This window comes from Meriones unguiculatus, chromosome 16 (assembly GCF_030254825.1).
Source record: "Meriones unguiculatus strain TT.TT164.6M chromosome 16, Bangor_MerUng_6.1, whole genome shotgun sequence".
Taxonomy (NCBI): domain Eukaryota; kingdom Metazoa; phylum Chordata; class Mammalia; order Rodentia; family Muridae; genus Meriones; species Meriones unguiculatus.
The window spans coordinates 8,742,002-8,767,140 of NC_083363.1; the positions used below are offsets into that span (position 1 = coordinate 8,742,002).

A 25,139-nucleotide genomic window follows, 5' to 3' on the forward strand; every position below is an offset into this window, starting at 1 on the left:
CAGTGACTCTGTAGGGTTTTTCCATTGCTATCCAGGTGCTTTCTTGAGCCACTGGCTCTCTTCACAGTCAGAAAGCAGAGAGAGATGAATACTTAGGCTCAACTCACTTTTTCCTCTTGTGTAGTCTGGGCCTCTAGGCCATGGAATGTGAATGGTGCTACCTATATTCAGGGTAGTTCATTTAACATTTAAATGAAACCGTGTAGATAGCCATCATACGCAGCCCTTCCTCCTTTTTAAAATTTAGTTTTATTTATTATTATTAGTCTGTGTGTACAGTGTGTGTAGGTATACGTGCACAAGCGCAGGCACATGAGCCACCTCGTCTGTTTGGAGGTCATATGACAGCTTGAGGGAATGGTAGTTGCTGTCTGCTGTAGGGCCTGGGGTTTGAACTCAGATCGTCAGGCTTGCCTAGCAAGCAGTTTTACCGACTGCTCTCCAGCCCACTTCCTTTTTAAAAAATTGTTCTTTTCTTCTGAAGTTTCTAAAGTCTTGCTCTAGTCCACACTGACCTTGAACTCATGGCAGTCTTCTTGCCTCAGCCTCTCTGGTGCTGCTTATCTTGGCTCTTTTGTCACAGTACTAAAAAGCTGATCGATACAGGCCACTCGCCCCTCTCCCTGGTGCTGTGGGTGCTGAGCAGCCCAGGAGAACCTGGTGGCAGCATCTCTGTCTCTTAGGCTGGGAAATACTGGTACTGGACTGAGGCTACTTTTTCTCTTGCCCTTCCAGTCTCTCCAGTCCTCTTGTTTTCAGCCTGGTCGGTGTCTGTCGGTTTAGATCCCAATTTTGTTGCATGTTTTATTTTAAACATTTGCTCATCCTTGAGGGTAAGCTGTAGATAGGGTCAGTGGTTCCACAGTAGGGCCTAGTGTGCTCTGGACCCAGTAATCATGGTACCTGTTCCAAGTCCTAGTTCTTTGGTAAAGAAGCTGGGGCTGAGATGTCTTGCCCCAGTATAGCTATTGCTCCTGTCACTCCTCAGAAATGCTTGCTGGGCCCTGTCTCCTTCCTTCATAGGGTGAGGGCTGCAGCCGATGCTGTGACAACTGGTAGTCTGGGAGAAGCCTGGCAGCAGCCACTGTCAGAGCTCTGCTGTAACCCGCCACAGCTGGGGCTGAGCTGCTGCTCCTGTCACAGCGGATCCTGTGATGCTCCCTCTGTTCAGGCAGCAGCCACAGCTCATTCCGTGTTCCTACTCTAACCAGCACAGGCCTGCTGATATCACAGACACCCCCTTGTCCTCACCATGGAGGCTGTGCATGTCTGTCTGGTTGCTGCCTGTTTCTGGGCCTGTCTCTCTGCCTACAGGGAGTAACCGTCAGCCTTGCAGAGTCCAGTGAAGCGAGGGTAACCGTCAGCGCCAAGTGCAGCAGGACCCCTAGGGCTGTGTCAGGGCTTCAGCTTCTGCATGACCTCAGCATTCCAAACCCTTTGCATCTGCAAGAACAGCCTGTTCGGTTCTGCTTCTCTGGAGCCACAGAGGGCTAAGAAGGTCACATTCTAGCTCGCATTCTCGGTAGCTGGCTCCAACATCCTTCGTTCTGTGTGCTGCTAGGCGTGTTACTGCCTGGGCCAGTTTCCACTGACCTCGCTGTTATTTTTACTTTGGAGTAATTGCAGAATTACAGAAAATTGAAAGAATCATCTAGGGAGAATTACTTCCTGCCCCCTGGGATGTCTTAACCTTGGACACTTCTGTGTTTGGCTCTTGCCCCCTTCCCTATCCCCACTTTATGTTGTCTTGGCTGGGCCAGGCCCATTTTTCTTACAAGCTTCCCTGTACCCCCAGAAAGTCCCCAAGTCCCACCCCAGCCTGACATCCCACATTTAGGCCTTGTCACCTCACCTGTGGTTTGACATTGCCCCTAGTCATGAGACATCTGTCCAGGTACGGTGCTAGGGCACGCTGGAGGGCAGTGTGTGCAGTGGATGCTCCTTCTGTCAGGCCAGCTGGAGGAGAAGCTACTGAGCCCTGGGCCCTCTTAGCCCCATCTCAGACCCAGTCCTTTCCTCTAGTGGAAAATGAGTAATTAGGGATGGCGAGCAGAAAGACAGGTCAGCCCTAGGCTGCAGTCATGGGCACAACACTCCAGCACTGTGGTCCTAACTGTGGGAAGGAACTGAGTCACCAACTGCCGAGGCTTTGTGCCTGTTCCCTCAGTGAAGGCTGAAGTGGCCTACCAGGGTCTCCAGCTTCTCCTGCTTCTGCCTTGTTTATCCTTTTCTCTGTTGTACGATCCAGGGAATCTACATGCATAGGATGTCAGAAGACCATGTTTTCTACACATGTTCTTGGGGGCCAAAACCATGTTCTCTGTAGCTAAAACCACGTCAGCCTGGGAAAGGCAGTTAAGGTCAAGGGCATGGGCTCTCCCTATGTTGTTCTAGGGCAGGCTAGCAGCAGAAATACCAGTGACCTGTCTCACCCCTTCCCCAAGTCCTGCTGTTTCCATCCCCCCCCCCCAAGTCCCAGGTTTATTTTATAGACTTACGCATCCCACCAAGAGGCCATGCCACCCAGTTGCCTGAGAATGTAGGGGCTCTGGAGGCCCAGTAACCAGCAAGGAGCTCTCTTTTCTCTCATTGTACCTCAGTTCTGCATTTAGTCCTACTTACTCACTATAGACAGGGGTGGTACTCTGGCTGGGTGGTGTCTATAGCTGTCTCCAGCTGTCATAAGACAGAGCTGTGACCATCCTTCGAGAAGAGGAAGCCCAGCTGCCGTTGTCCAGCCCCTCGGTGTTCTCAGTGCTTTGTGCACACACAACCCAGTGGTCTGTGTCCCACAGTCAGTCAGCTTCTGGTTAATTGGGACAGGCCTACCTGATGTTACCACAGAGCATGCAGTGGTGAGCCTTGGTTTTCTTCTTTGAAAAATGGGGCCTTGTCATCTGGTTCCTGGTGGAGATACATCTTCTGTGTTCTTAATGTCCCCAGACAAGTGAACACTTAGGCCCTCTGTCTGCAAGACTTATGCAAGGCCTCTCCTGGATGGTTGCTTGTCATCATTTCTGAAGAGATGGACTTGTTTGTCAGTACTACAGATTCAGTAGCTTAAATGCATATTGTCTCAGTGGTTTTGGAGAACTGTGAGTCTACTTGTGACAGGGAGGGCTTGGTTCTCCTGGTCCTTGTTGGCTGGCAGATGTCTTCACTCTGTGTGGTCTTTCCTCTGAGTAAACCTGTCTTATGGTCCTCATCTAAGAAAAAATCAGTAAGATTGGGGCCCCCTTGATGACCTCATTTTATTTAAACCATCTTTGTATGTGGGCCCTGTGCCTTTAAAATTCTTTTGTTTGTTTTCATTTTCTTTGTATTGGTATTTTGCCTGTGTATGTAAGGGCATCATGTGTGTGCGGTGCCTGTGGGGGTCAGAAGAAGGTGCTGGATTCCCTAGAATTGGAGTTACAAGTAATTGTGAACTGCAGTTTATGGGGAACTAAACATGAGTTCTCTGAAAGAGCAGCAAATACTCTTAACCACTGAGCCAACCTTTCAGCCTCAAAACTTGTGTCTTAGTTTTGTTTCCTGTTGCTGTGATAAAAATAACCTGGCAAAAGCAGCATAAGGGAGAAAGGGTTTAATTCCAGGTTCTAGAGTCCCATCAGTTTGGGGACATAAGAAAGAGCAACAGGAATGTGGAGCAGCTGGTCACATTATATCCACAGTCAGGAGCAGAGAGCGATGAAGTAACACAAGCATGCTAGTACTGAGCTCACCCTCTACTTTATATTGTGTCCAGAGCTTAGCCCCAGTAATGGTGCCGCTCATATTCATAGTGGATCTTCCCACCTTAACCCAGTTAAGGAAATCCCTTCTAGGCCAACATAATCTAGACAGTTTTTCACCGAGACTCCCTTCCCACGGTGTCAAGTCAACAACCAGAACTAACCATCGCACCCTGTCTCCAAAGATAGTCTTATTACTTTTCCTTTTGGAAAAAAAAAAGTTTTGAGACAAGGTCTTACTTTGTAGTTGAAACTCACTGTGTAGCCCAAGCTGGCCTCAAACTTACGGCAATTCAGCAATTTTTCTCCTGCAGCCTTCTGAGTGCTAGAATTATAATGGCATGAGCTTCCATGCCTGGCTGCTTGCCATTCCATTCTAAAGAACCAAGAGTTAGCACTGCAGCACATGGATTTGGAACACAGTTCAGCCGTTACAGTAGGGATGTGCCAGCACACCATAGTGGGTTATTTAAGGCCAGGAGCACAGGGAAGAGAACACAAAACCAGGTAGGTGAAGCTGCCGCCAATAAAGATAGAGACGCAGAGATGAGAGGCTTGTTTTCCGGTGATGGTGGTACCCTGGGGACCGGAGGAGTCATGGGTTCCTTGTTTTCATGCTTTGTGTCCTAATGCTGGCAAGCGAGGTAGAGGTTTATCATGTCCAGGACCTGGTGTTGGTGCTGTAGCATCCTCACCTTTCCCAAATACGCTGAGGCCCCAGCTGGGCTTGGAGAGCCTTACGGTGTTATACCAAATAGGGTCCCACTGCTGCATGGAGCCTCAAGGCCGAAGGTTTAGGACCTGGGTGCACAGTCTGCCTTTTCATTGACCATAGCCTCTGCAGGGATGGAGAGAGCCTGGGCTGAACAGACACACTTCACTCACGCTCACTGCTCACTCATGTGTTCTCTCTCCTCAGGTACGGAGCCAAAGGCCATTTTGCCTAAGAAGGAAAAGCTGAGGCTTCGCCGTGAGCGATGGCTGCAGAGTAAGTTCATGTCTGTATCTTGTGAGTTAGCCACACCTGCCTGGTTCTCATTCAGACACCTGTGCCACATGGCTAGCTATGTGTCATGTTCTTGTCCTCACAGACCCTGGTGGAATCCAGGGGGAGCTCACCAGCAAGCCTTAGAGGCAGCATTCAGTGGCTCGCTTCACTTGGGCCACACAGAGGGAGTCGGCAGCAGGGCAGCATGAGGTGGTGTAGAACCATGGGTGAGCCTCCTGCAACCTCCCTCCTTCCTTCTCTGGAAATCATCTTGAAAGTTGTTCCCTGTCCCTTCGGGTAAAGTAGTCTGTTTGGGGCTCCATGATGAGAGCTTTACCTACAGAAATAACATCACCTGTTTGTGGCATCAGAGCGCTTGCACACAGGGGAGGCCTGTGTGCAGCTCTTTCCAGGTCTGCCTGAGGTTGGGTATTTTATAGTAGAGTTCCTATGTCCCAGGCCAGCTCACCTCTGTGGGCAGCCAGGCTTGACCCGAGCTCCCGATCTCTGAGCCTCTGTCACGCAGCTGCAGGAGTAGGGCAGCTAGGTTGGCGTGGCTGAGGTGCACTTGGTCTTGCTCTCTCAGGCATCTGGAGCAGATGGAGCGACTCTTCCCTCACCCCCTGCCTGTAGTAGGTAGTCACTCTCCGTAATGCTGATTAAGTGCGACTTTTCCCAAGCATTTTCTCTGTTTACTTGAAAATTACAAAGATTGCTTTGTAGTTTTTTTTTTCTCAGCTGTTATCTTTTTAGTGCTATTCTGCCAACTTTGGGAGTTAATTTAGAACATTTCATCTTCCGTGTTTAAATATGGTTTATTTTTTCTTGAAAATAAGAATTTTTCTTGAAATTTTTTTCTTGAAAACTTTACATAAAAGGGTATTTTTTGGAAGAAGTATTTATAGAAATTGATCAATTTTTCTTTCTAATTACTAGTTTTACATTTTGTTACTTTTTGGGTGGTTTTTAAAGAAATAGGCTGCCCTCCACTTCCTCACAATTCCTAGCAAAACGCTGTGTGGCATGCTCTCTTCAGAGCAGGCAATGCAGAGGGCTCGTCGTAGGACCTGGCCACGTCGCGGTGTGCTTCTTTGATGTGGAAGTTTTTGTTCCTGGTGGTTGGTTGATTTGAGTCAATTTTTATTGCTCATGGTTTCTTCTAAAGTAGTCCAATTTCCTCAGATCTCAGGCTCTGTCAGCAAAAGGCTACGTGTTGTTTCTTCCCTCTCTTTGTCCCCTGTCTCCACACTCTTCCGGTACTGGGGACTGAACCAACGATTGGCTAGCGTTTAGTTTGTCTATGAACCCCTCCCTCTGGCTCTGTGAAGAGCGTGTTTATGTGGCATCAGCAATGACTACGGACAGCTGTGTACACTCCCTGACTACCCAGTATGAGGTGCCATGTCCAGCGTTGTCTGTGGTCGGTTTTGCAGTGTCCAGCAATGCACTCACACAGACAGCGCTCTGCCTTCCTGCCAGGCTGCCCTGCATGTAGCAGTGGCCAGTCCCGAGGCTGACAGGCAGCGCACTGTTCATGGTCATCAGTGCCGCCCTTCTGTTGATGGATATCTGCTCTTCCGTCTCGTCTGTGCTGAATGAGGTGGTATGCGCACTTGTCCTAGTTTTTCTGTGGACATGTTTTTATTCCTCTTCTGTAAATACTTAGGAATGGAGTCTTGGGTCAGAGGGCAGGTGTATGTTTAGTTTCATAAGCACTGCCAGACATTCTTCTGAAGCAGTCATTCATGTGCTCCCCACAGCAGCATGAGAGTTGTGGTGGCCCCACAGCCATGTGGACCGGCGTTGTAATATCTTTAGTCGAGTGTCTGGTGACATTGGCTGAGGTCTCGTGGACTGCTGGTCTTTGTTCTGTGAAAGAGCATTGTCATGTGTTTGCATCTCATTTACATTTCATCTTCACTGGGCTTCATTTTTCTTGAGGTGCTCGGTTTTTATCACTGAGCTTGAAGTCTCTGTGTGCCTGGGACCCGCTGGCCCTGGCCCTGGCCCTGGCCCTGGCCCTGTGTGCGCACTGTATTTCTTGCCTGTTCATTTTCTTAACTTTTTTTTTTTTAAACTACAGGAGTTTAATTTTTAAAAATCGTAAACCCCATATTTCATTTACCAAGTGGCCATAGTGTGCCTTGTTTAAGAGAGCGCTGCCTGGCTTGATCTCTTGTGAGTCCAAGAACTCACTCTACACAGTGAGTTCTAGGACAACCAGGGCTACCTAAGAGACTCTCGCAAACGAACAGCACCTAATCCCAAGTCATGAAGATGTTTTCCTGTGTTCCTTCTGGAAGTGCCATAGCCGTGCTTGCCCGTAAGCTGTGGTCCATTCTGAACTGGCACAGTCTGCTGTGAGTTGGTGGGTGGTCCTGCCAGCCTGATGCATTTTGCCCTCCTCCTTGGATTGTCCTTTTGAAAGTCATATGGCTTTCCTCCACTCCGTGCTTGTGCTGTGGCCCAGGGTTACTGTAGCTTCAGCGGGTGGAACACCAGGCCTCCTCTGCGCCCTTGTCCCAGGTTGCTCTGGCTCTCAGTGTTTGTCAGCATTTCCACTTACCCCACTTATTTGTTTACTTGTTTATTTATTTTTACTTACTTTACTAGTGATCATGCGCTGGTTGTGTCTTGGGTCTGGTGGCTGTCTATACTGGGTTCTCAGCACCGTCAGTATGTCTCTTCTGTGGCTGTGGAGCCTGCTGATCCCTGACGCATTCTCTCTGCTGTCACTGTCCCTCCCTGGAGCGTTATGTTGTGAGCATGGTGGCTTCAGGTGTCCTAGGACTACGCTTCACAGCACGTGCAGCCAGCTGCCAAGTGCTGTTGTGACACCTGAGGTGCCCGCCTGGTCCAAGGCAGCTCAGAAGCTCTGTTTCGTGGCTGTGATTTCCTTTCCTGGATCCCAGTGACACTGGGCGGCGTTACTGTGTGTTACTTTTGGTGGTTCTCTACTTATTGAGAGTGTCCAGCTCAAGTAATTCATCCTGGGGTGCAGGGAGGGAGGGCAGCCCCATGTGCGGCCGCCTCTCTTTGTCTGGTGTTCTCCTCTGGGCTTCATTCTTGTGTATTTTGAGGGTAGACCTGCTCTCTTGTTAATTCTGTTTAAATAATGTTTTGTTCACATTGAGGTTTTTGTTGTTGTTGTTTTTGAGACAGGGGCTTGAGTATTCTAGACTGTCCTGGATGACCTTGATCTTCTTATCCCCCTGTCTCTAATATCTGAGGGTTTTGTTTTTATCTGTTTTAAGAATAGGATTTAGTTTCCCAACTTGGTTAAAAGTCCTGTTGCATTGTGTGTTAGAGATTGAGGCTGGACACATGTATGACCCTCACTGCTCCCTGCTGTCTCCTGCCCCTGTCTCTGCCTCACTGGTGGCAGTGAACTGCCAGATGGTAGTGCCAGGATGTGATTGGCCCTGTCTTGTTGAGTTCAGTAGACATGAGCTATTTACCATCTTGGGTCCGTTCCTGGTTTCATCATAATCTTCTCATGAGTAGACAGTGTGTTTTACCACATCTCTTCTGGCACATCTAGTGACCAGCCCCTCAACCCCCCTTTTAGCTGGCATTGCTGTGGGTCATGGTGGGTTATAGCAACTTCAGACACCAAACTATCCTTGCATACCTAGACCGCCCTGATTGCGCATCTCTGGCTTGGATTTGCTTCCCCATGTTTGGGCTGCATGTCTTCCTCAGCCTCCATCTCTTTTTGCTGGGTCTGCGTGTATGAGGGAGTGGCCCCTTGCCTTTCTTTCTGCCAGGGAAATCCAACCCCCATGATTTGGCTCAGGGAAGAGCTGCTGGTTTTGATGAGGTGCTAAGTGAATTGTTTGCTCTGTTCCATCTAGACTGAAAAAACAAAAACAAAAACCAAAAAGAAAACAAAAAACAAAACAAATTGTCCCTTTATAAATCCACAAAATCTCTTAGGGTGCACTGGGCAGAGGGCTTGGTGGGCTGTTTTTGTCTCAGGGTGAAGTGATAGACGCTGGCATATTGGCCCTGCCTGGCTGGGATGCTCAGGTTGGCCGTGCTGAGGGGGAAGCTGCTGGTTGCCTCACCCCTTCTGCTAGGGTCACCGCCTGATTGAAGTGTCTGAGTAAAGTTCTTGTGTGTGACCCAGAGAGAGTGGGGCTTTATCCCAGACCTGCATACACCTCTCAGCCACATGCAGGCAAATAATACTTTAAGTACTTGTTACATCAGCAACTTGGAATTAAATTCATCCTTTGAAGAAAATCAAGGCTATGCTCCACATGAACTTTCTCTTACATTAGTGCTGTGCACACAACCTGACAACCTGGCCACCCCCCTGCTCCCTGTGCTTCCCTACGGCTGTCAGTTCCTCCCCATGAGGCCACTCTGTCTGTGCTGCGTCCTGTGGTCTCAAGGAGGTGCCACATGGTTCTAGATAGCCCAGGTTAAAGGACATTGTGGCTTCTCAGTAAGAGTCCTTGGGAAATGGAGCCAGGGCCTGCGTCTGCCCACTCTCCCTATGCCACAGGGCTGCCCTGTGTCTGTGTGCCCAGGCCTTGCACTGCATCCCCCTGTGCCTGTGTGCCAGGGCCCCGCACTGCATCCGGCCCCCCTGTGTCTGTGTGCCCAGCCCCGCACTGCATCCGGCCCCCCTGTGCCTGTGTGCCCGGCCCCACACTGCACCCCTTACAGAGGAGGGAGCCCTTTGTTCTGCAGCTCCAAGCTGACATAGTCAGCCCTGTAATTAAAGTGTGCCTCTGTGATTAAGGAGAAAAAATAACTCAGAGCTGGTCCTCCTCCCAAGTCTTTAGGGGCGCAGAGCTGGTGACAGCGGGGGAAACAAAGACACTTCTGCTCTTTGAGATCAAACAGGCCCCAGGGTGCACACAGCTTAGTGGGTGCCTTGGCATTGCTAGCCTCTGAGGGGGTGGGCTGGGGAATGGGGTTTAACTGGCATATACTCCTGTGTCTCCCCTCAGAAATTGAAGCCATAAAGCTGGCGGAGCAGAAGCTCAGGGAGGAACGAAAGCGCAAGGCCATGGTGGTGGTAGGTGACCTGCACCCCTTGAGGGATGCCCTACCTGAACTGCAGGAACTGGAGGCCAGTCGCCAGCAGCAGCAAACCAGACGGTGAGTGTCTGGCACTGGCCATCTCTTACAGAGCTGTGGTCAGCAGCCTTGGATCACCACAGAGGGGAGGAAAGGAATTGATAGCATCTATGAGGGCTCCTGACTGCCAGGTGAGTAAGTCAACACTCAAGCCACGTGTGGCTCAGAGAGCCTCACCCTTGACTTGAGCCCTTGAGTATAGTAGTGACTGTTAGGAAAGAAGGGCCTGGATTTAGCCCTGGTGGGAGCCTGGCTGGCCTGCCAGTGTGTGCTCCCTCATGCCGTCTTTCCTCTGTCCTCAGTTTCCATCCTGGGCACGTGGTCAGGCACAGGGCCTGCCATCCCTCTCTCAGTGAACCTTTAGCTGACCCCAGCCTGGTGCCTCCCTTCCCCAGCCCACACAAGGACCAGCCTCTGTACTTGGGCACTCTTCATAGAGACCTCAGTGAGTGGCATGGACCCCACACAGCCCTGGATTTACCTCTCCTCCTTGTGCAGTGAAAGGATGAGGGGTGGACACAGGGCAGGGGGCTTCCAGAACTGCAGAGCTGTACTCTTGGGCAGATGGAGGAGCTTCAGGGCTCTCTGCTCTCAAGAGTTGCTGGCTTTCAGTGTTATTGACATTACTGTTTGTGGGGTTTTTTGGTTTTGTTCTTTGGAGGGTGGTGGTAGTGAGGGTTGAGACAAGGTCTCACTATCCTGGCTGTCCTGTTCATTGCGTAACTCAGACTGACCTTGAACTTGATGCAGTCCTTCTAAACCTTCCGAGTGCCGGGGTTACAGGTGTGAGCCACCACACAAGGCTTGTTACTTCTTATTTTGCCTATATAAAAAATAATCTTTTCTCCTGCTGAATTTTCATCAGAGGATAAAGCGAAGGTTATGTGCGCTGGTCTGTGAGGCCTCACCCTTGTCATGTGGCAGGTTGGTGACATGCTGTAGAGCCAGATGGCCAAGGGCTGGGTTCCCAAGATGGAACACCCATTCTGCTCAGGCCAGACACGGCGCTGCCACAGGGTCGAGACTCAGCAGCTGAACAGAGCCAGCCATGCAGATTCCATTCCTGGTTCTTAAGCAAAAAATGTGACCCTGGTCAAGGGTCCCTTCCCTCTTTATAGTTTCTCATCTGAAAAATGTGCTTGGGGCTCCCAGAAGGGGGAGGGCTGCAGAAACAGCTTGCTCTACCAGCCCAGAGAGGAATGCGCTGGAGCCATGTGCCTCCCCAGGGTTGCTTCAGCTGTGGTGGGAGAAGGTTCCCATCTTGCCCCAGCCCTGAGTGCTTGCTTGCAGGAGCCCCAACGCTCACCCTGTGGCAGCCAGTTGACTCTACTGTGTTCCAGAACAGCTTCAGAGTCCCAGCACTTGAGTGGTTGAGGCAGGAAGATTGCTGTGAACCTGAGGCCAGCCTGGTAGACATCATGAGACCCTGTTTCAAAATAACAAGAAAAAAACAAGTAGTTTAGATTTACAGAAGAATGGCCAAGATAGTTACCTGTTAACATCAGAAAACATGGGGCACACGCCAGAAGTTTGTCACAGTGAACCAGGATTGAACTGCGTATAATAATGAGGAAAGCAGTAGTCAGTGGATTGAGGAGACAACTCAGTCTGTACGGTGCCTGCTGTGCACTTCACCTGACCTGAGTTTGGATTCCAGCACTCACGTAAAAATCTGGACGTGGCGTCTGTGACTCCAGCGCCATGTGGGTGGAGGCAGCAAAATTTCTGGAGCCCGTTGGCCAGCCAAGCCTAGCCAAATTGATGAGCTCCGAGTTAAATAAGGTAGAGTGATTGAGGAAGACGCCTGAGGCTGACTTCTGGCCTTCATAGGTACATGAACACACTGCACACTGGTACATACCTATATGACCACACCCGCTTGAACAAACACCACACGGTGAAATTGTAATTAACAGGAGGAAAGCTGATGTGCCTTCCTTCCATTTCCTCAGGCTCCTCCTGGCTTCGAGCTTCTCAGACTGAGGCAGGCATTTTGGGGGGCGGTGGGAGCTAGTTTTTGAGACAGAGTTTCTTTGTGGTTGTCTTGGATTTGCTTTTTAGATCAGACTGGCCTCAAACTAAGAGATCCACCTGCCTCTGCCTCTTAAGTGCTGTGATTAAAGGCGTGAGCTACCAGTGCCCATCGAGTCAGGCATTCTTTTTCTTTTTTTAACCATCCCTCCACTGGAGTGTGCCGCGTGTTTTCTTGAGGTTAGAGAAAACCTAAGTTGCCAGGAAGAAGCTCATGCAGGCTGGGCCATCTTCATGACACTGTCCAGCGACACACTGCCAGCCCAACTCAGCGCTGGACCACCTGGAGGGAGGTGTGTTTCCCAGGATTCTCGCTGCACAGAGCTTTGTCCTCTTCCACTCTGTGCCTTGGGAAGGGAGTGGCCATGGTGGGCCCAGGGTGGGGAGCTATATGCTCCCTCTCCTCAGGGTCAGGATCTGCAGAGTCTTGAGTTCTGCTCAAGAGGGAGCTTTGCCTCTCTTCTCCAGTTGTTTACCCATCGGTGGCTTAGGTTCTCGTAGACTCATGAGTGTCTGCTTTATGTGTTGGGCTATCATCCAGTGCTACTTTGTTTACTGCTGAAATTGTTCCAGCAGTGGCCACCAGCATTTCTTTCAGAGGCTCCCAGACAGCTCTCTTCTGTCTGTGGGGTGGGTGTGTCTGAGCACTTCCTCATTTTCTGATGTCAGCAGATGCTGGGAGCTCACCTTGCTCTTCTACCAGGTGTTTCTCCAAGAGACCTGGTTCCTTGCCTTGAAGAAGGATGCCGGATAGCAGGATCTGAGGCAGTGCTGGTCACTGCAGTCTTCCTTCTAGTAGAGCAGGTGCTCCAGTCCACATGCCAACCTGGGCATATGTGCTTGGAGTTAGAAGAGCCATTGCAAGACCACCCTCTGGCTGGCAGCTGTGTGCATGCACCAGAGACTGCTGACTCGACCTGGGTGATTCTAGAAAGCTTCAGTGGTCTCAGAGACAGCTTTTATATCATGGTCATGGTTTGTACAGTTAAGGGAAGAAACACAGGGCAGAGCATGGGGAGTCCCAGAGGCAGAGCTGGAGTCAGGATGGGAGACTCACCTAGCACGAGGACTGATGCTGTGCACTGAGGACTGCAGCTGGGGATGTTCACCTGCCAGTGACTCTGCCTTTGGCTGCTTCTCTGCATACCTGCACACTCACAGCCCCTTGGGGGACCAGCTAGTTTCTGCCCACCACAGTCACATCCTCCCATCATGTCCTAGGCTCAAAAGGACATGATGTAGAACAGTCCTATGACCCTCTCCCATATTACTTGGTCTGTTGCATGGTGTGGCCTAGTATTGCTGCATGGCAGAATGGCCTTAGAGGCTTTACAGCATTCTCCTGGGACGCACTGTAGTAGCTGCCCTCTGACTGGAGCTAGCTGGGTGATTGTCAGGATTCCTGAGGTAGACTGTAGACCATGCTGTCGGTCACCGGCCAAGCTACTTACGAGAGATAAAATTTTCTAGGACAGGTTGGGCATGGTGGCACATGCCTTTAATTCCAGCTGTCCGGAGGCAGAGACAGGTAGATCTATGAGTTCTAAGGCAACCTGTCTACAGAGCAAGTTTTAGGACAGCCAGGGCTACACAGAGAATCCCTGTCTTTAAAAAAAAAAAAAAAAAAAAAAAAAAGGTATTCTGTAGGACAGGGTTTATGCTTTTTCTGCTCGTGGTCCTTTTGCACCTGCGAAGGCTCTTTTTTTTTTTTGAGACAGAGTCTCACTATATAGCTCTGATTGCTTTGGAACTCACTATGTAGACCTAGCTGGCCTGGAACTCACAGCAGTCTGCCTGCCTCTGCCTCCCAAGTGCTGGGGTTAAAGGTGTGCACCATTATGCCTGCCTCCTAAAGGTTTTATATGGCCCCAAGTACATAGGTTTGTAAGGTAGCTGTACAAATCAAATACTGACAGAATAAATAAGACATATATTTTAAAAACAATCTCGTGGAATACATACAATTTTACCTTTATTAAAGATGAAAGCATCTTTGCATACTAATATGATAAATATGCTTGTTTAACATAAAGAATTAAATCTTGGGCTGAAGAGATGGCTCAGTGATTAAGAGCACTGATTGCTTTTGCAGAGGTCCCTGGTTCAATTCCTAACACCCACACTGAGTGGCTCAGGAGATCTGCTGCCCTCTTCTGGCCTCTGGGGGCACCTGCGCTCATGGCATTTACTCACAGACACATATATACCCACATAAGTAAAAATAAAAACAAATCTTTTTTTAAAAATAATAAATCCTGGCTGTTCATTTGCTAACTAAGGATGTAGAGTATCTTTAGTATTTTCCAGAGTTGATCAGCATTTTTATTTTATAATCATAAATGCTAAGAATGATGTCTCACATAGTAAACAGAATAAAGAACAAAAAGTATAAATCTAGCATTCTAAAAATACAGTGCAAAGATACCCAGATCTGATCCTGGCGTGAAGAACGATAAGAGCCCCTTCCAAGTATTTATTTCCACAGTTACACCACTGTGCTTCTCGGAGAGCCAGAAACTCGGTTCAGGAAAAACGCTGCCGCCCCTGCCATGTAACAGCCTCGTGTCTGAGCCGCGGAGTCAGGCAGTGCTGGTTGGCAGTGCCTGCCGTGTGGCACACTCAGGGCCGAGGCTGCAGCAAAGGTGCATGAGGCAACTCAGGCAAGCTCTGCCGAAAACACCCTGGATTCATTCTGCACTTGGTTCTGAATTTATTTTTGGCTGTTGTATGTTTGGAGATCTACTGTTTTTAAATTTTTCAATTATGGAACACCATATGGGGCTGTGCTCTAGGAAGTCCACCGTCCGCCTGTGGAGGCACTTTGCAGGGTCAGGCTGTGTTCTTGCTTCCAGGCCTGAGTTTAGGATCTCTCTGTGCCCATAATAGAGTGCTGTAAGACCTGGGCTGCTCCCTCCATACTCAGAGCAGCTCTGGACTGCATTGAGGGAGACTTTCCCCATCGCCTAGCCAGTGGGACTGAGGTGACAAGCTAGGTCACCTGGGGCAGTGTTCCTTTGCACACTGTCCTGCAGGCACCCGCCACCACTGCTTAGGTGCTGCTTCTCATACCATGGGATTCTGAGGTGTCTGGAGAGGCTGATCAAACAGGCAGGAGGTTTCCATCCTCACAGACTGGGGCAGGGAAAGAGGGTTGCACGCGGCCTAACAGTCCTTTCCCCGGGAGACCAGAGGCCTGGGTGTGAGAAAGAGACGAGAAGACACAAAAGTGTCGTTCATTCCTATTTGAAAAGGAACATGAATAGATGAGTCCTCCTGCTCAGGAGTCTAAATTAGGTACTGGCCCAGGGCATGGTGCTTTCCGCCTTTCCTCTGGCTGCCTCCTTTTCTGGGCTTCATTCTTTTAGCATCTTATCAGATGCTAGGCTCTGGGTTTTTCCTTTCTGCCCAGGTCCCTTGCTGCTGGGTGGGGCTGCTTCTCTCTTTTAAATATTGAATCATGTTTCTGGGCATGTTGTAGGAATGCTCCTGGCATGACCTGGAAGTAATAGAATTGACCTTAGGAGATGTGCTGCCTGGCACTGAGCCCCAGACTCTCAAACTAACCCCCTAAGTTAGCCCCAGTGCAGTGGCTTGGAAGGCCCTGAGAGTCTTCTCATTGTATCCTAGTCTGGTGGTCGGTCAGCAGGCAAGACTCTCTTGGCCCAGAAGGCTTCTCGGTGCACTTTGTCATCTGTAGGGTAGATGTGGGGTTTGCCTGCCTCCTACCGTCACATTAGAAATTAGAATGGCAGTTGCCACATACCTCTAGTAGCATAGGCCTCTCTACTCGTCAAAAGTGAGAGGATAGATGTCAGGTGCCATGTCATGTGAAGAAGTGCCGTGTGTTTTCAGAGTTCAGTCCTGCCCTGGCTGTGCAGTGAAGGGTCCAGGGCCGCCTGCTGCTTAGGTGGCTTGTCCTCCACTCAGGTTGGGCAGGTAGCAGACTCGAGGTGTTTTCAGGGGTGATAGTCCCTTCCGTATCACACTAGAACCTTAGGAGTGAGACAAGACCCTGGACACTGTGGTTGTCAACCCCAGATATGGCAGCCAGGTGACACCGGTGACACAGCTCATCTAGAGCCAGTCTCCACAGCCAGTGTGCAGTGTGGAACTCAGGAACTCCTCAGGGTGCCACAGAGACAAATTTTCTGGGGAAACGTGGTGTCAGACTGACTTGGACTCTCTGTGTCCACAGCAGGGTGACCAGCAAGCCCAGGCCAGTGGAGCTTAGCCGGATGAACACAGCCCAGAGACAGCAGCTCCTGTGAGTACAACCATGCCCAACAGGGCCTTCTTCCTCATCTCCTGATCTGCAGCCCCAGCCCCACCCTCTCCCCTGCTCTAGCTCCTACCCTCTTCTCTGACCAGGTTTGACCTTTTTTTTTTTTTTTCTTTTTTTTTTTTAAAGATTTATTTATTATGTATACTGTGTTCTGCCTGCAGGCCAGAAGAGGGCACCAGATCTCATTGTAGATGGTTGTGAGCCACCATTTGGTTACTGGGAATTGAACTCAGGACCTCTGGAAGAGTAGCCAGTGCTCTTAACCTCTGAGCCATCATCTCTCCAGTCCCTCGGTTTTGGCTTTTGACTCTGGGTGGGAGACATTTTTGAGGCCTTACTTTGCTGTCCTGTAGTTAGGTCTTGGGCGCCTGTCTGGAGTGCTTCCAGGGAGAGGTGATGGCATCTAGGGTAGGACTTACCCTTCCCCAGCCTCTGGGGTGGCGGCTGGGGCGTGTGTTTACCGTGGCTCATACACACAGAGCCCCACACCGTGTTCTTTAGCAGCATTGTCCTGCTGGCTGACTGAATTGTTCTCAGGTGTGAGCTTGGCCATGAGATCTGCATATCAGCCCCCGAAGACTTAGCTCCAGTGGTGTGCAGGCTTCGGGGGAACCTGAGGCAGCCTGGATCCCACACCCATGCAGGATGTTTTTCTTTGTCTACGTAGAACCTGTTATTTATTAGTGTTGAGTGTCGTGTCAATTTTTCCTGCAGTCCTTCATGTCCTTTCAATGTGTGGGTTAGGAAAGGTCTTTTTAATGATTACTTTTGGTTTTAGAAATTTGTATTGAGGGGCTGGAGAGATGGCTCAGTGGTTAAGAGCACTGTCGGTCCTTCCAAAGGACCCGGGTTCAATTCCCAGCACCCACATGGCAGCTCACAACTGTCTGTACCTCCAGTTCCAGTTGATCTGACACCCTCACACATAAAATAAAGTTAAATAAATTATATATATTAAAAAATGCACATAAAATAAAGTTAAATAAATTATATATATTAAAAAAAAAGAAGAAATTTGTATTGAGCCTCAACTCTCTTCCAAGTGCTGGGACTCAAACTAGCTCTGTAGACCAGGCTGGCCTCAAACTCACAGAGATCCACCTTCTGCTGCCTCTTGAGTGCTGGATCATAGGTGTGCGGGTGTGTGCCACCGCTGCCTGGCTCTTGTGTCTGTTTGTTTTGTTTCGTTTTTTAATTTTATTTACCCAGTCTAGTGTCGAACGCTCTCTGACCAAGCCAGGCCCTGAAGTTGCTGATCTCTTGCGTCAGCCTTCTGAGCAGCTAACACTTCAGGCCCAGGCAATAGGCCCAGCTAGCCTTATTCCTGTCCTACAGACTGACTCCCAGTCCTCGGCCTTAGAACACCATTATGCCCTTCCAAGGCCTCATCTCTCTTCCCCACCTCTTAATCCATCTTCACTTGATTCCTTTCAGGCTTGTGTGTTTCTTAATTGTTTACTCTCTCCTGTGAACATACTTCTTTCTCTGTAACTTTGTCTGAAGGCAACCAGTATAGACAGCTCCTGCTGGGTCAGCATCCTCCTGACCTGTCTGTTCTCTGGCAGTCACCCGGGCTTCCACTATAGCCCAGCCTGGACCAGGGCAGCTCCCTCTGCACCGTGGCAGGAACGAGCAGTCGCTCCACCTGCCGGGATCTGTCTTGTCCCCACAGCTGCTTCTGCTGCTGCACCTGCAGCATCCTCCCCGTCCGTCCTAATCACTTTTCTGTTGATGTGGAGACACACCACAATCACGACCACTCTTACAAAAGGAAGCATTTAATTAGGGCTGCCTTAAAGCTTTTCAGAGGGTTAGTTCATTATTGTCAAGGTAGGAAGCAGGGAGGCATGGTGCTGGGGCGGGCAGTAGCTGAGAGCTTTACGTCTTGATCTGCAGGCAGCAGGTAGAGAAGAAGAGAGAATGGGCCTGGTGTGGGCTTTTGAAACCTCAAAGTCTACCCCCAGTGACACATCTCCTCCAGCAAGGCCACACCTCCTGATCCTTCCCAAATAGTTCCACTGGCTGAGGACCAAAAGTTCAAACATACGAATGAGCCCCTGGGCCATTTGCCTTCTCTTTTGACTGACATTGTATATGGCAGCAACACAGTCCTGAGTCTCCAGGCACGACTGAAGGTGGCCATGCTGGGCTAGGGGAAGGGATGAGAGGAACTGACAGCCGAGGCTCTTGTGTATCTGAGAGGTCAGGGTCACTGAAGAACCTAGGCCCCCAGAGCTGCCTGTGTCCTAGCTGTGAGCTGCCCCATTGCTCAAAGCTCTCCAGCGCACATCTATTTTGGGCTCATTTGGGAGGTAGGCACCTCTTATATAAGGCTGTCTTGGGGGCATGTGAACTGCCACTACTCCCTGCTGTCAGCTTCTGCCTTGGCAGCAGCCCTTCGCAAATCCCTCTTAGACCTACTGGTGGTTGGTGTGTGCTCAGCAGCCTGTGTGCTCTTGCTCCTGCCAGTCCTGATGCCCTGGCACTATCCCTCGTGGTTACTCTGCTGTCTGCTCCGGCTTTAGGTGTGTGGGCCCTGGGGGTTCTTGTTCTCCCCATGCTGACCTCTGCTTTCCATTCTTTTAGTGACGAAGAAAGGACTCGGTTTCGGGAGCTGCTGGCCAGCCCAGCCTACAGAGCCAGTCCCCTGCTGGCCATCGGACAGCAGCTAGCACACCAGATGCAGCTGGAAGGTGGCGAACAGCTCTGACCAGGACAGTGTATGCTGTGAGAGCCCAGGGACTCATGTGGTGGAGGTGCCAGAAGCTCTTGAATACTGTCCTGGACCTGCATGGCCACCTCCCCAGTCTTGAGACCTAGGGAAGGGGAAGGAAGAGCTGCTGGTGAGGACAAATAAAGTGATTTGTGGACTGTGGCTTCCATGGCCTGGAGCCCATCTGTGGCTTCACTTCCCGTGAAGAGCCAGCCTCTCCTGCATCTCTGAGGCTGAGCTGACCCTGGGAAAGCTGTCCTGGTTCCCTGCTGAGCAAGCCCGGGTCCCCAGCCAGCAGGGCAGAGTTGGGATGGCTGCTCATGAGGGGATCGGCAGAGTCTTCAGCAGTGTGAAGCTGGAGGCCTGTCAAGTAGCTCTACCCCTGAGACTCAGCATGACGTTCCCGCTCTGTCTGGGATCCTGGTCACAGCGGGGCACCCCGGCTGGCCACCTTGCCTCTCACACCATTTCCCTTTGGCCAGGCCACACCTTGTGGCTTTGACCTCTCTCGGCCCAAGCTCCTCACTGCCTTGTATTGCTATGAGCAGGGAAGCAGATGGTCCTGCCTGAAGGCAGAGCAGGCCCAGCCTCCCAGTCTGTTAGATGGGTGGCAAGATGGCCTTATGTTAGGTATTACTGTGTTTTCAGGATGTGAAAGGTGAGGGCAGCACCCACAAGTCTCATAACTCAGGCTGACCCACGTTCCCCTCACATCTGGGAGCTGCTGCTGTGATTACTCACACACATACACCCTCACCCCAAGGGTCTTCAGCCTTTTACATGGGGACTCACATGCTCATAGCTCCCCAGCCCCCATGAATGGGGACTGGCAACACTGGGGCCTCGGCCCTTTGCCTGGGCAGAACAGGAGAGGCCCCCAGTCCTGGTGTGGACACCATTGGGCTTCTGGTGAATGAAAGTGGATAAGAGTAAATAGGCCTAAGCTGGGTGTGACAAAGGCAGGCAGATTTCTGAGCTCAAGGTCAGCCTGGTCTACAAAGCGAGTTCCAGGATAGCCAGGACTACCCACAAATATTACTTCAACAAGCCAAATTAATTAATTAAAAAAAAAAAGAGTGAACAGGTCTTGACACAGACTTAAGTTCCCTTTATTAGAGGCCATTCCAGCCATCTACTGGTGGCCCTGGGGCTGCCTTGCTGTGGGGCAGTAGGTTCTCATTGGGAGAAGCCATGTGTGCCTAAACCCACCTGTGACGCAGGCACTGTCCAACGTGGCAGGGTTTGCGGGGTTTCCATCTGTGTGTTCTCTGTATTGAGGTTTCTCTGATGTGCCTTCAAGGGACTCTAGTCTGGCCTGGCTACCACCTCTTCATGATGCCTCTGCATCATGAAAGGTAACACAAGGCCACCCTTCAGGGTCCTTCTAGGGAGAGCATTCCACAAGGCCAGCTTCACGTTCAGGTCAGTTACAGCATGTCAGGGCCCCCGGCAGAGGACGCTTTAGCGGACTGAGCAGAAGAGTCAAGCAGACATCACTGGGACTGCCTCAGAATCGATGCAAATAGTGGTCAGAGATGACCACTGGCTGACCACTGGCGCTCAGCTGGCCAGAGGCTAGAACTGTGGGCAGGCAGGGGGCTACAGGCTGTGGGTGCCCTGTTTCCCTTCAGACAAAACATGTGGACGGACACAGGAAGCAGATCCCAAGAAAGCAGTGGATGAAGGGAATTTGCTGGGTTTGTGTATGTTCTAATCTTTATAGAATAAAGGTAAATTACATGGCAGTGCATTTCTGTGAAAGCGTATGGTTCCCTGGTTTTCATGCTGACTTGAAAATTAAATAGCAAATGAAATGACTGTGGGGCACAGTAGTACCTTGGTTCCTCCATCCTTAGATGAGGCCTGGCTTCTCTGGCCTCTGCTCTGCACTGGGCTGCTACCAAGGAAGGGACCCCAGTCAGGTTAGATCTTTGGGAGTGTGCTCTTGTAGAGGACATTAGGATCCTCTGATTTTTCAGTCACATGAACAGACTGTTGCCTCATGGTGTAATGTCATCACCATTGGGCCAAGCCACCAGGGACAGACCTTTCCTCCTAAACTCATTCCCAGGTACTTTGTCAACAAAACATGCCCAGCACAGGAAGAACAGTCGGTGGCCCCAGAGTTAGGGACTCCTAGCTGAGCAGTGTCCCCCTCAAGCCCAGACCCTGACCACAGAGTTTTTTCTGTCCTAAGCAGGACCTTACTCACGTGTGTGGTGGTTGGAAGGAAAGCCGTCATGAGTCCTGGTGTTTGGGACACTGAGGGACCTCATCTCAGCAGACAGACAGGAGTCGTGCTACAGTGTAGCCTGGGACATGCTCCGCAGTCATGTGTCCTCCTCGGTCTCTTCTACATTTCTGCTAAAGCAGGACCCCCGAACCCGGACAGACCACACAGCTTACCTTTGCTCGCTGGGGTTGGTTGGAGCTGGCCTTTGACCCGGATGAGAATGCCGGAAGTCAGAATGCATGGAAGGCCCCCTAAACTGCTGCGCACCCCACCCTGGTTTCTACTCCAGCAGGTTTGTGCCCTTGGATGACTAGGAGTTTCACAGGCTTGGTACTGCTGTGAGAGTGGCCTAACAGTGGGATGGTGGGAGCCTTTTTCCTGCCAGGTGGCATAATGAAACAGTCTGGAGGCCAAATGTTCAGAGCCCTGTCCCATACTGCTCCTCTCTCTGCTCTGGTCTCAGGATTGGGGATAGGGAGCCCAAGTATGTGTGCTGGTGTGTGCATGCACTCAGAGCAGTCACACTAAATTTAGGGACCCCTACTCTGAGCATATTTTTGTTGTTGCAACAGGGTCTTACTGTGTAGCCCAGGCTGGCCTCAAACTTGTGGCAAACCTCCTGCCTCAGGCTACCAACTGTTGGGCTCATACGTGTGTCCCACCTGACTCCATGTACTCAGCTACGTCTACAGTGACTCCATTTGCAAATCTGCTCACACCCCTGACTCTTCTGGGAGTATGAAGTTTCTCAGAACGGGAAATTAGTCTTGGCATCTGGAGTTCTAGCAGTTTTCTCTCTGAGATGGGCAGTCTGTGGAACCCCACTGGGTTGGGAGGAGAGGTCGTGGGTGAGGTGACAGTGGTGCTGGGGAGCCAGGGGCCTTGGGGAGGGACACAGCAGTCTGAGGTACAGCTGCGTGCAGCTGCATGCGGCACATATACATATGTGCGGGTGCCCCTTCTTCTGTACCAGCTATTTCCCTGTGGCCTGGAAGCCGAGGACAGTGGGTAGAGGGCTCTCTCTGTGCCCTGTCATTGGATGAATGGTGCAATAAATAGATGCGTGGGGTGCTTCACCTTTCAGCCCGCCCACAGTCTCCCTCTGCTCAGGAGCCCACCTTTCCCTGCTGTCTGGGCCATGAGCACCCTAGGCTGGAGGAGATTGAGGGGTTTTGTTTTGTTTTTTTCCAGAAAGAGGGGCTGACTGCACATGAGCTGGGAAGGAGAGGAGCAGGCTGTGGGCATCACACTGAAACTGGCATTCCTCGGGTTGCCGACCGCGGTATACTCTAGCTACTCCACCCACCGCAGGCTGGAGTTGTAAACTATCGGCCGCCCACAGCAGACAACCGAAAGGGCCCTCAGGCCAAGCACTGCAGCCCAGGACATTTGGTTGTGTTAAGTGAAGATCAGGACTCCGGCAGGCTTGCTCTGAATGGAGGGTGCTGGGATGTGTGATACACAGGCATATATGCAGCTCCCAGGCTGTACAGCACAGCAGCCCAGGCCAACACCCCATAGGCTTCTGTGCTGCTTAGAAGCCAAGTGTTGAATAAACACCAGGCGCGTTTCTTCTGGAATGTTCCTCGAACAGTGATAACATCATGAGACACTGGGAGGTGCTGGCTCCTGCCCAGGCCTTGTCTGCATGTGGCTCCTGAACATGGTCTGGCAGCTGTGGGTGTTGGGGTGTCGGGGGCAGCCTCTGGTTTTCAGCCACCCCCATGGCCTGTGTCCAGGGAGCACTATCAGCGTGTGCTACCAGGATGTCTCGGAGCCAGCTGGCCGCTGTGATAGCAGGCAGGCCTCCACGTTCTCTTTGAAGTCACTCTTGGAGGGGTGTTTTGCCTGCATGTGTATCTGTGCATCACGAGTGTGCTTGGTTCCTATGGAGTTCAGAAGAGGCTGTCAGATCCCCTGGAACTAGAGTTGTGAGCCACCGTGTCGGTGGGTGCTGGGAATTGAACCCAGGTCCTCTGCCAGAACAGCCAATGCGCTTCACCACTGAGCCATCTCTCCAGCCCCACACATAACCTTATTTTCGAGCTCCAGTTCAAGTGCATTTTTCTTCCAAATCTGTTAAGATAATGCGGGCTAGAACAGTTACAGGAGGGTTAACTGTTTCTAGTAAGGTTTTCTTTTTTTAATATCGACAGTTATATCTCAGTTCCGATGTTTCTTCCTAGTCCCACAGACCCTGAGGCCACACAGTGTCTGTCATTGCCTCTGGAGTACAAGTGACCCCCGTGTCCATGTAGTTCAGACCATCTGGAAGAAAAGGCCACTGCAGGCAGGGGAAACAGGCCTGTGGGGAGAACCTCGCTCCTGGACACCCAGCCTGACTGCTGAGCTCCCTCCTCTCTGCCAGGGACTCCCTCACTTTCATCTCTCCACCCCCTTTCTCAGCCTGATGCTCAGCATTCAGGTGTGTGAGAGGCACAAGTAGCAAAGCCCTTGGTGCCACAGCAGTGGTGGCACTGGCCCTCAGGCCGACAGGGTAACCTGTCCTCTGTAGCAGTTCAGCCCACGGCAGGGTCAGGGGTTGGACAGCTCCAGCACACACTGGTCACACCTGTACAGGCTCACACCATACACAGGGTGCACACAGGCACCATATATGCACTGGTTCGTTCAGGCCGCCAGAAACATCTTGTGTCGCTCTCGGAGGCAGTCCTTGCGACCTTGTTCTAGTCTAGTGGGGAGGAGGTCACTAACCATCTTCCTCTTCAAAGACGGTGATGGATGAGTGTGCGTTGGAAATTGGTTAATGAACCAGGAGTGCTGGGTCCCTGCTCTTCTCTCTTCTGAATCTGCAGACAGGCTATTGCCTGAAGGTGGTGTGGTCCCTGTCCCCAGTTGGTGCTAGCTGGGGACTGGATGAGTAATAAATGTCTAGGCCCCTCCAAGTTCTCCCTTCATTGTTTTCTTGAAGCAGTACTCAGCCTTGGGGCCTCGGGGTGAGTAATCGGGTTCACATGCCACACGTGTCATCCGGCAGGAGTTGCATGCTGGGACCTCGAGGCCTCTCGTCCTTCCCCCGTGTAGTGTCGATATGCTGGGTGATGGCAGGAGAACTTGAAGGAGGTTCTTGAAACCTCTGGGGAGGGGTTCCTGGGTGAGTCTTCCGGCTAGAAGAGCTCCCCCACACACACAACACACACACATACCTGAGAGTCCTTGCTGCCCCTCCTGGCTTCTGGTTTCCCATCAGAGCTTCTGCCCTGTGTTCTCTGGCTTTGGTTCTCCTGCCTGGGGGCTGTCTCCCGGAAGCCCACAAAGTCTGGAAAGCCAGGAGATGAGAAGTGGGCCTGGAGTAGCCAGTGAGCACCATACAGGGATCTCACACCCCAGGAACCCGCTGATGGCTTAATTCAACTTTAATTACAGAGAACTGGTTATATGCCCCTTGGGGAGCCGGTGGGTGGCTCCAAGAATGGGTGTACATAATTGGTTAGACTCTGGCGCTTCAAGGATGCTTGATTTGCATTATACAGCACGCTCCTATCACATGAATGGAAACACAGCACCTAATTACCATATAGGCTAATTATCATCTAGGAGGGGAGAGCTAGCAGGGAGCTGTGTCAGAGGCCATATATTAAACGTGGTTAGGGGTGTCTGTGTCTAAAGACACTCTCCAGATGAAGTCAGGCGGAGAGCAAAGAGTGCCGCTGGGGCAGAGGGAGCCCTGCCTTTAACAGTTCTCAGAATGGGCCAGAATGGCTATCCGACCTAGGTGGGAACTGCAACCACAAGCGGCAGGGTGCCTCCAAGACAGGCACCGGCTCCAACTTCCCTTCGGTGGGGCGGAGGGGCTCTGCACACGGCCTGTCCTCAGGGCCTGCCCCTCCCTTCTTAGTCACCTCTAACTGCCCATTTGGTCCACCATCTGCCTGGCTCATTTGTAGACAGCCCTTCCCATGTTTCCTGAGCGAAAACAAAGCCCAGTTTCAGGGTTAGGAAGAACACAGGGCAACCTGAGAGGCTCGGAGGAAAGTTTGGTGGTGATGGGTGCTGAGCAACTGCACTGAGAGCCCAGTCAGGAGGGCAGGTGGCTGACCAGAGCC

The 25,139-nt window shown here is 51.1% G+C and overlaps 1 protein-coding gene across 3 annotated transcripts in view; it reads left to right on the forward strand.

Moving 5' to 3' along the window:
- Positions 1-20,589, forward strand: part of Slx9 (SLX9 ribosome biogenesis factor) — a 29,303-nt gene extending 8,714 nt beyond the window's left edge. For 2 of the 3 annotated variants that reach the window (XM_021630976.2, XM_060369299.1), the window contains exons 3-6: positions 4,654-4,722; positions 9,684-9,834; positions 16,040-16,108; positions 18,713-20,589. In XM_021630976.2, coding sequence (XP_021486651.1) covers positions 4,654-4,722; positions 9,684-9,834; positions 16,040-16,108; positions 18,713-18,836 — 413 coding nt within the window. In that variant the 3' untranslated portion in view covers positions 18,837-20,589. The remainder of the gene's footprint in view (positions 1-4,653; positions 4,723-9,683; positions 9,835-16,039; positions 16,109-18,712) is intronic. The other variant, XM_021630977.2, reaches the window with a different exon arrangement.
- Positions 20,590-25,139: the final 4,550 nt, after the last annotated feature.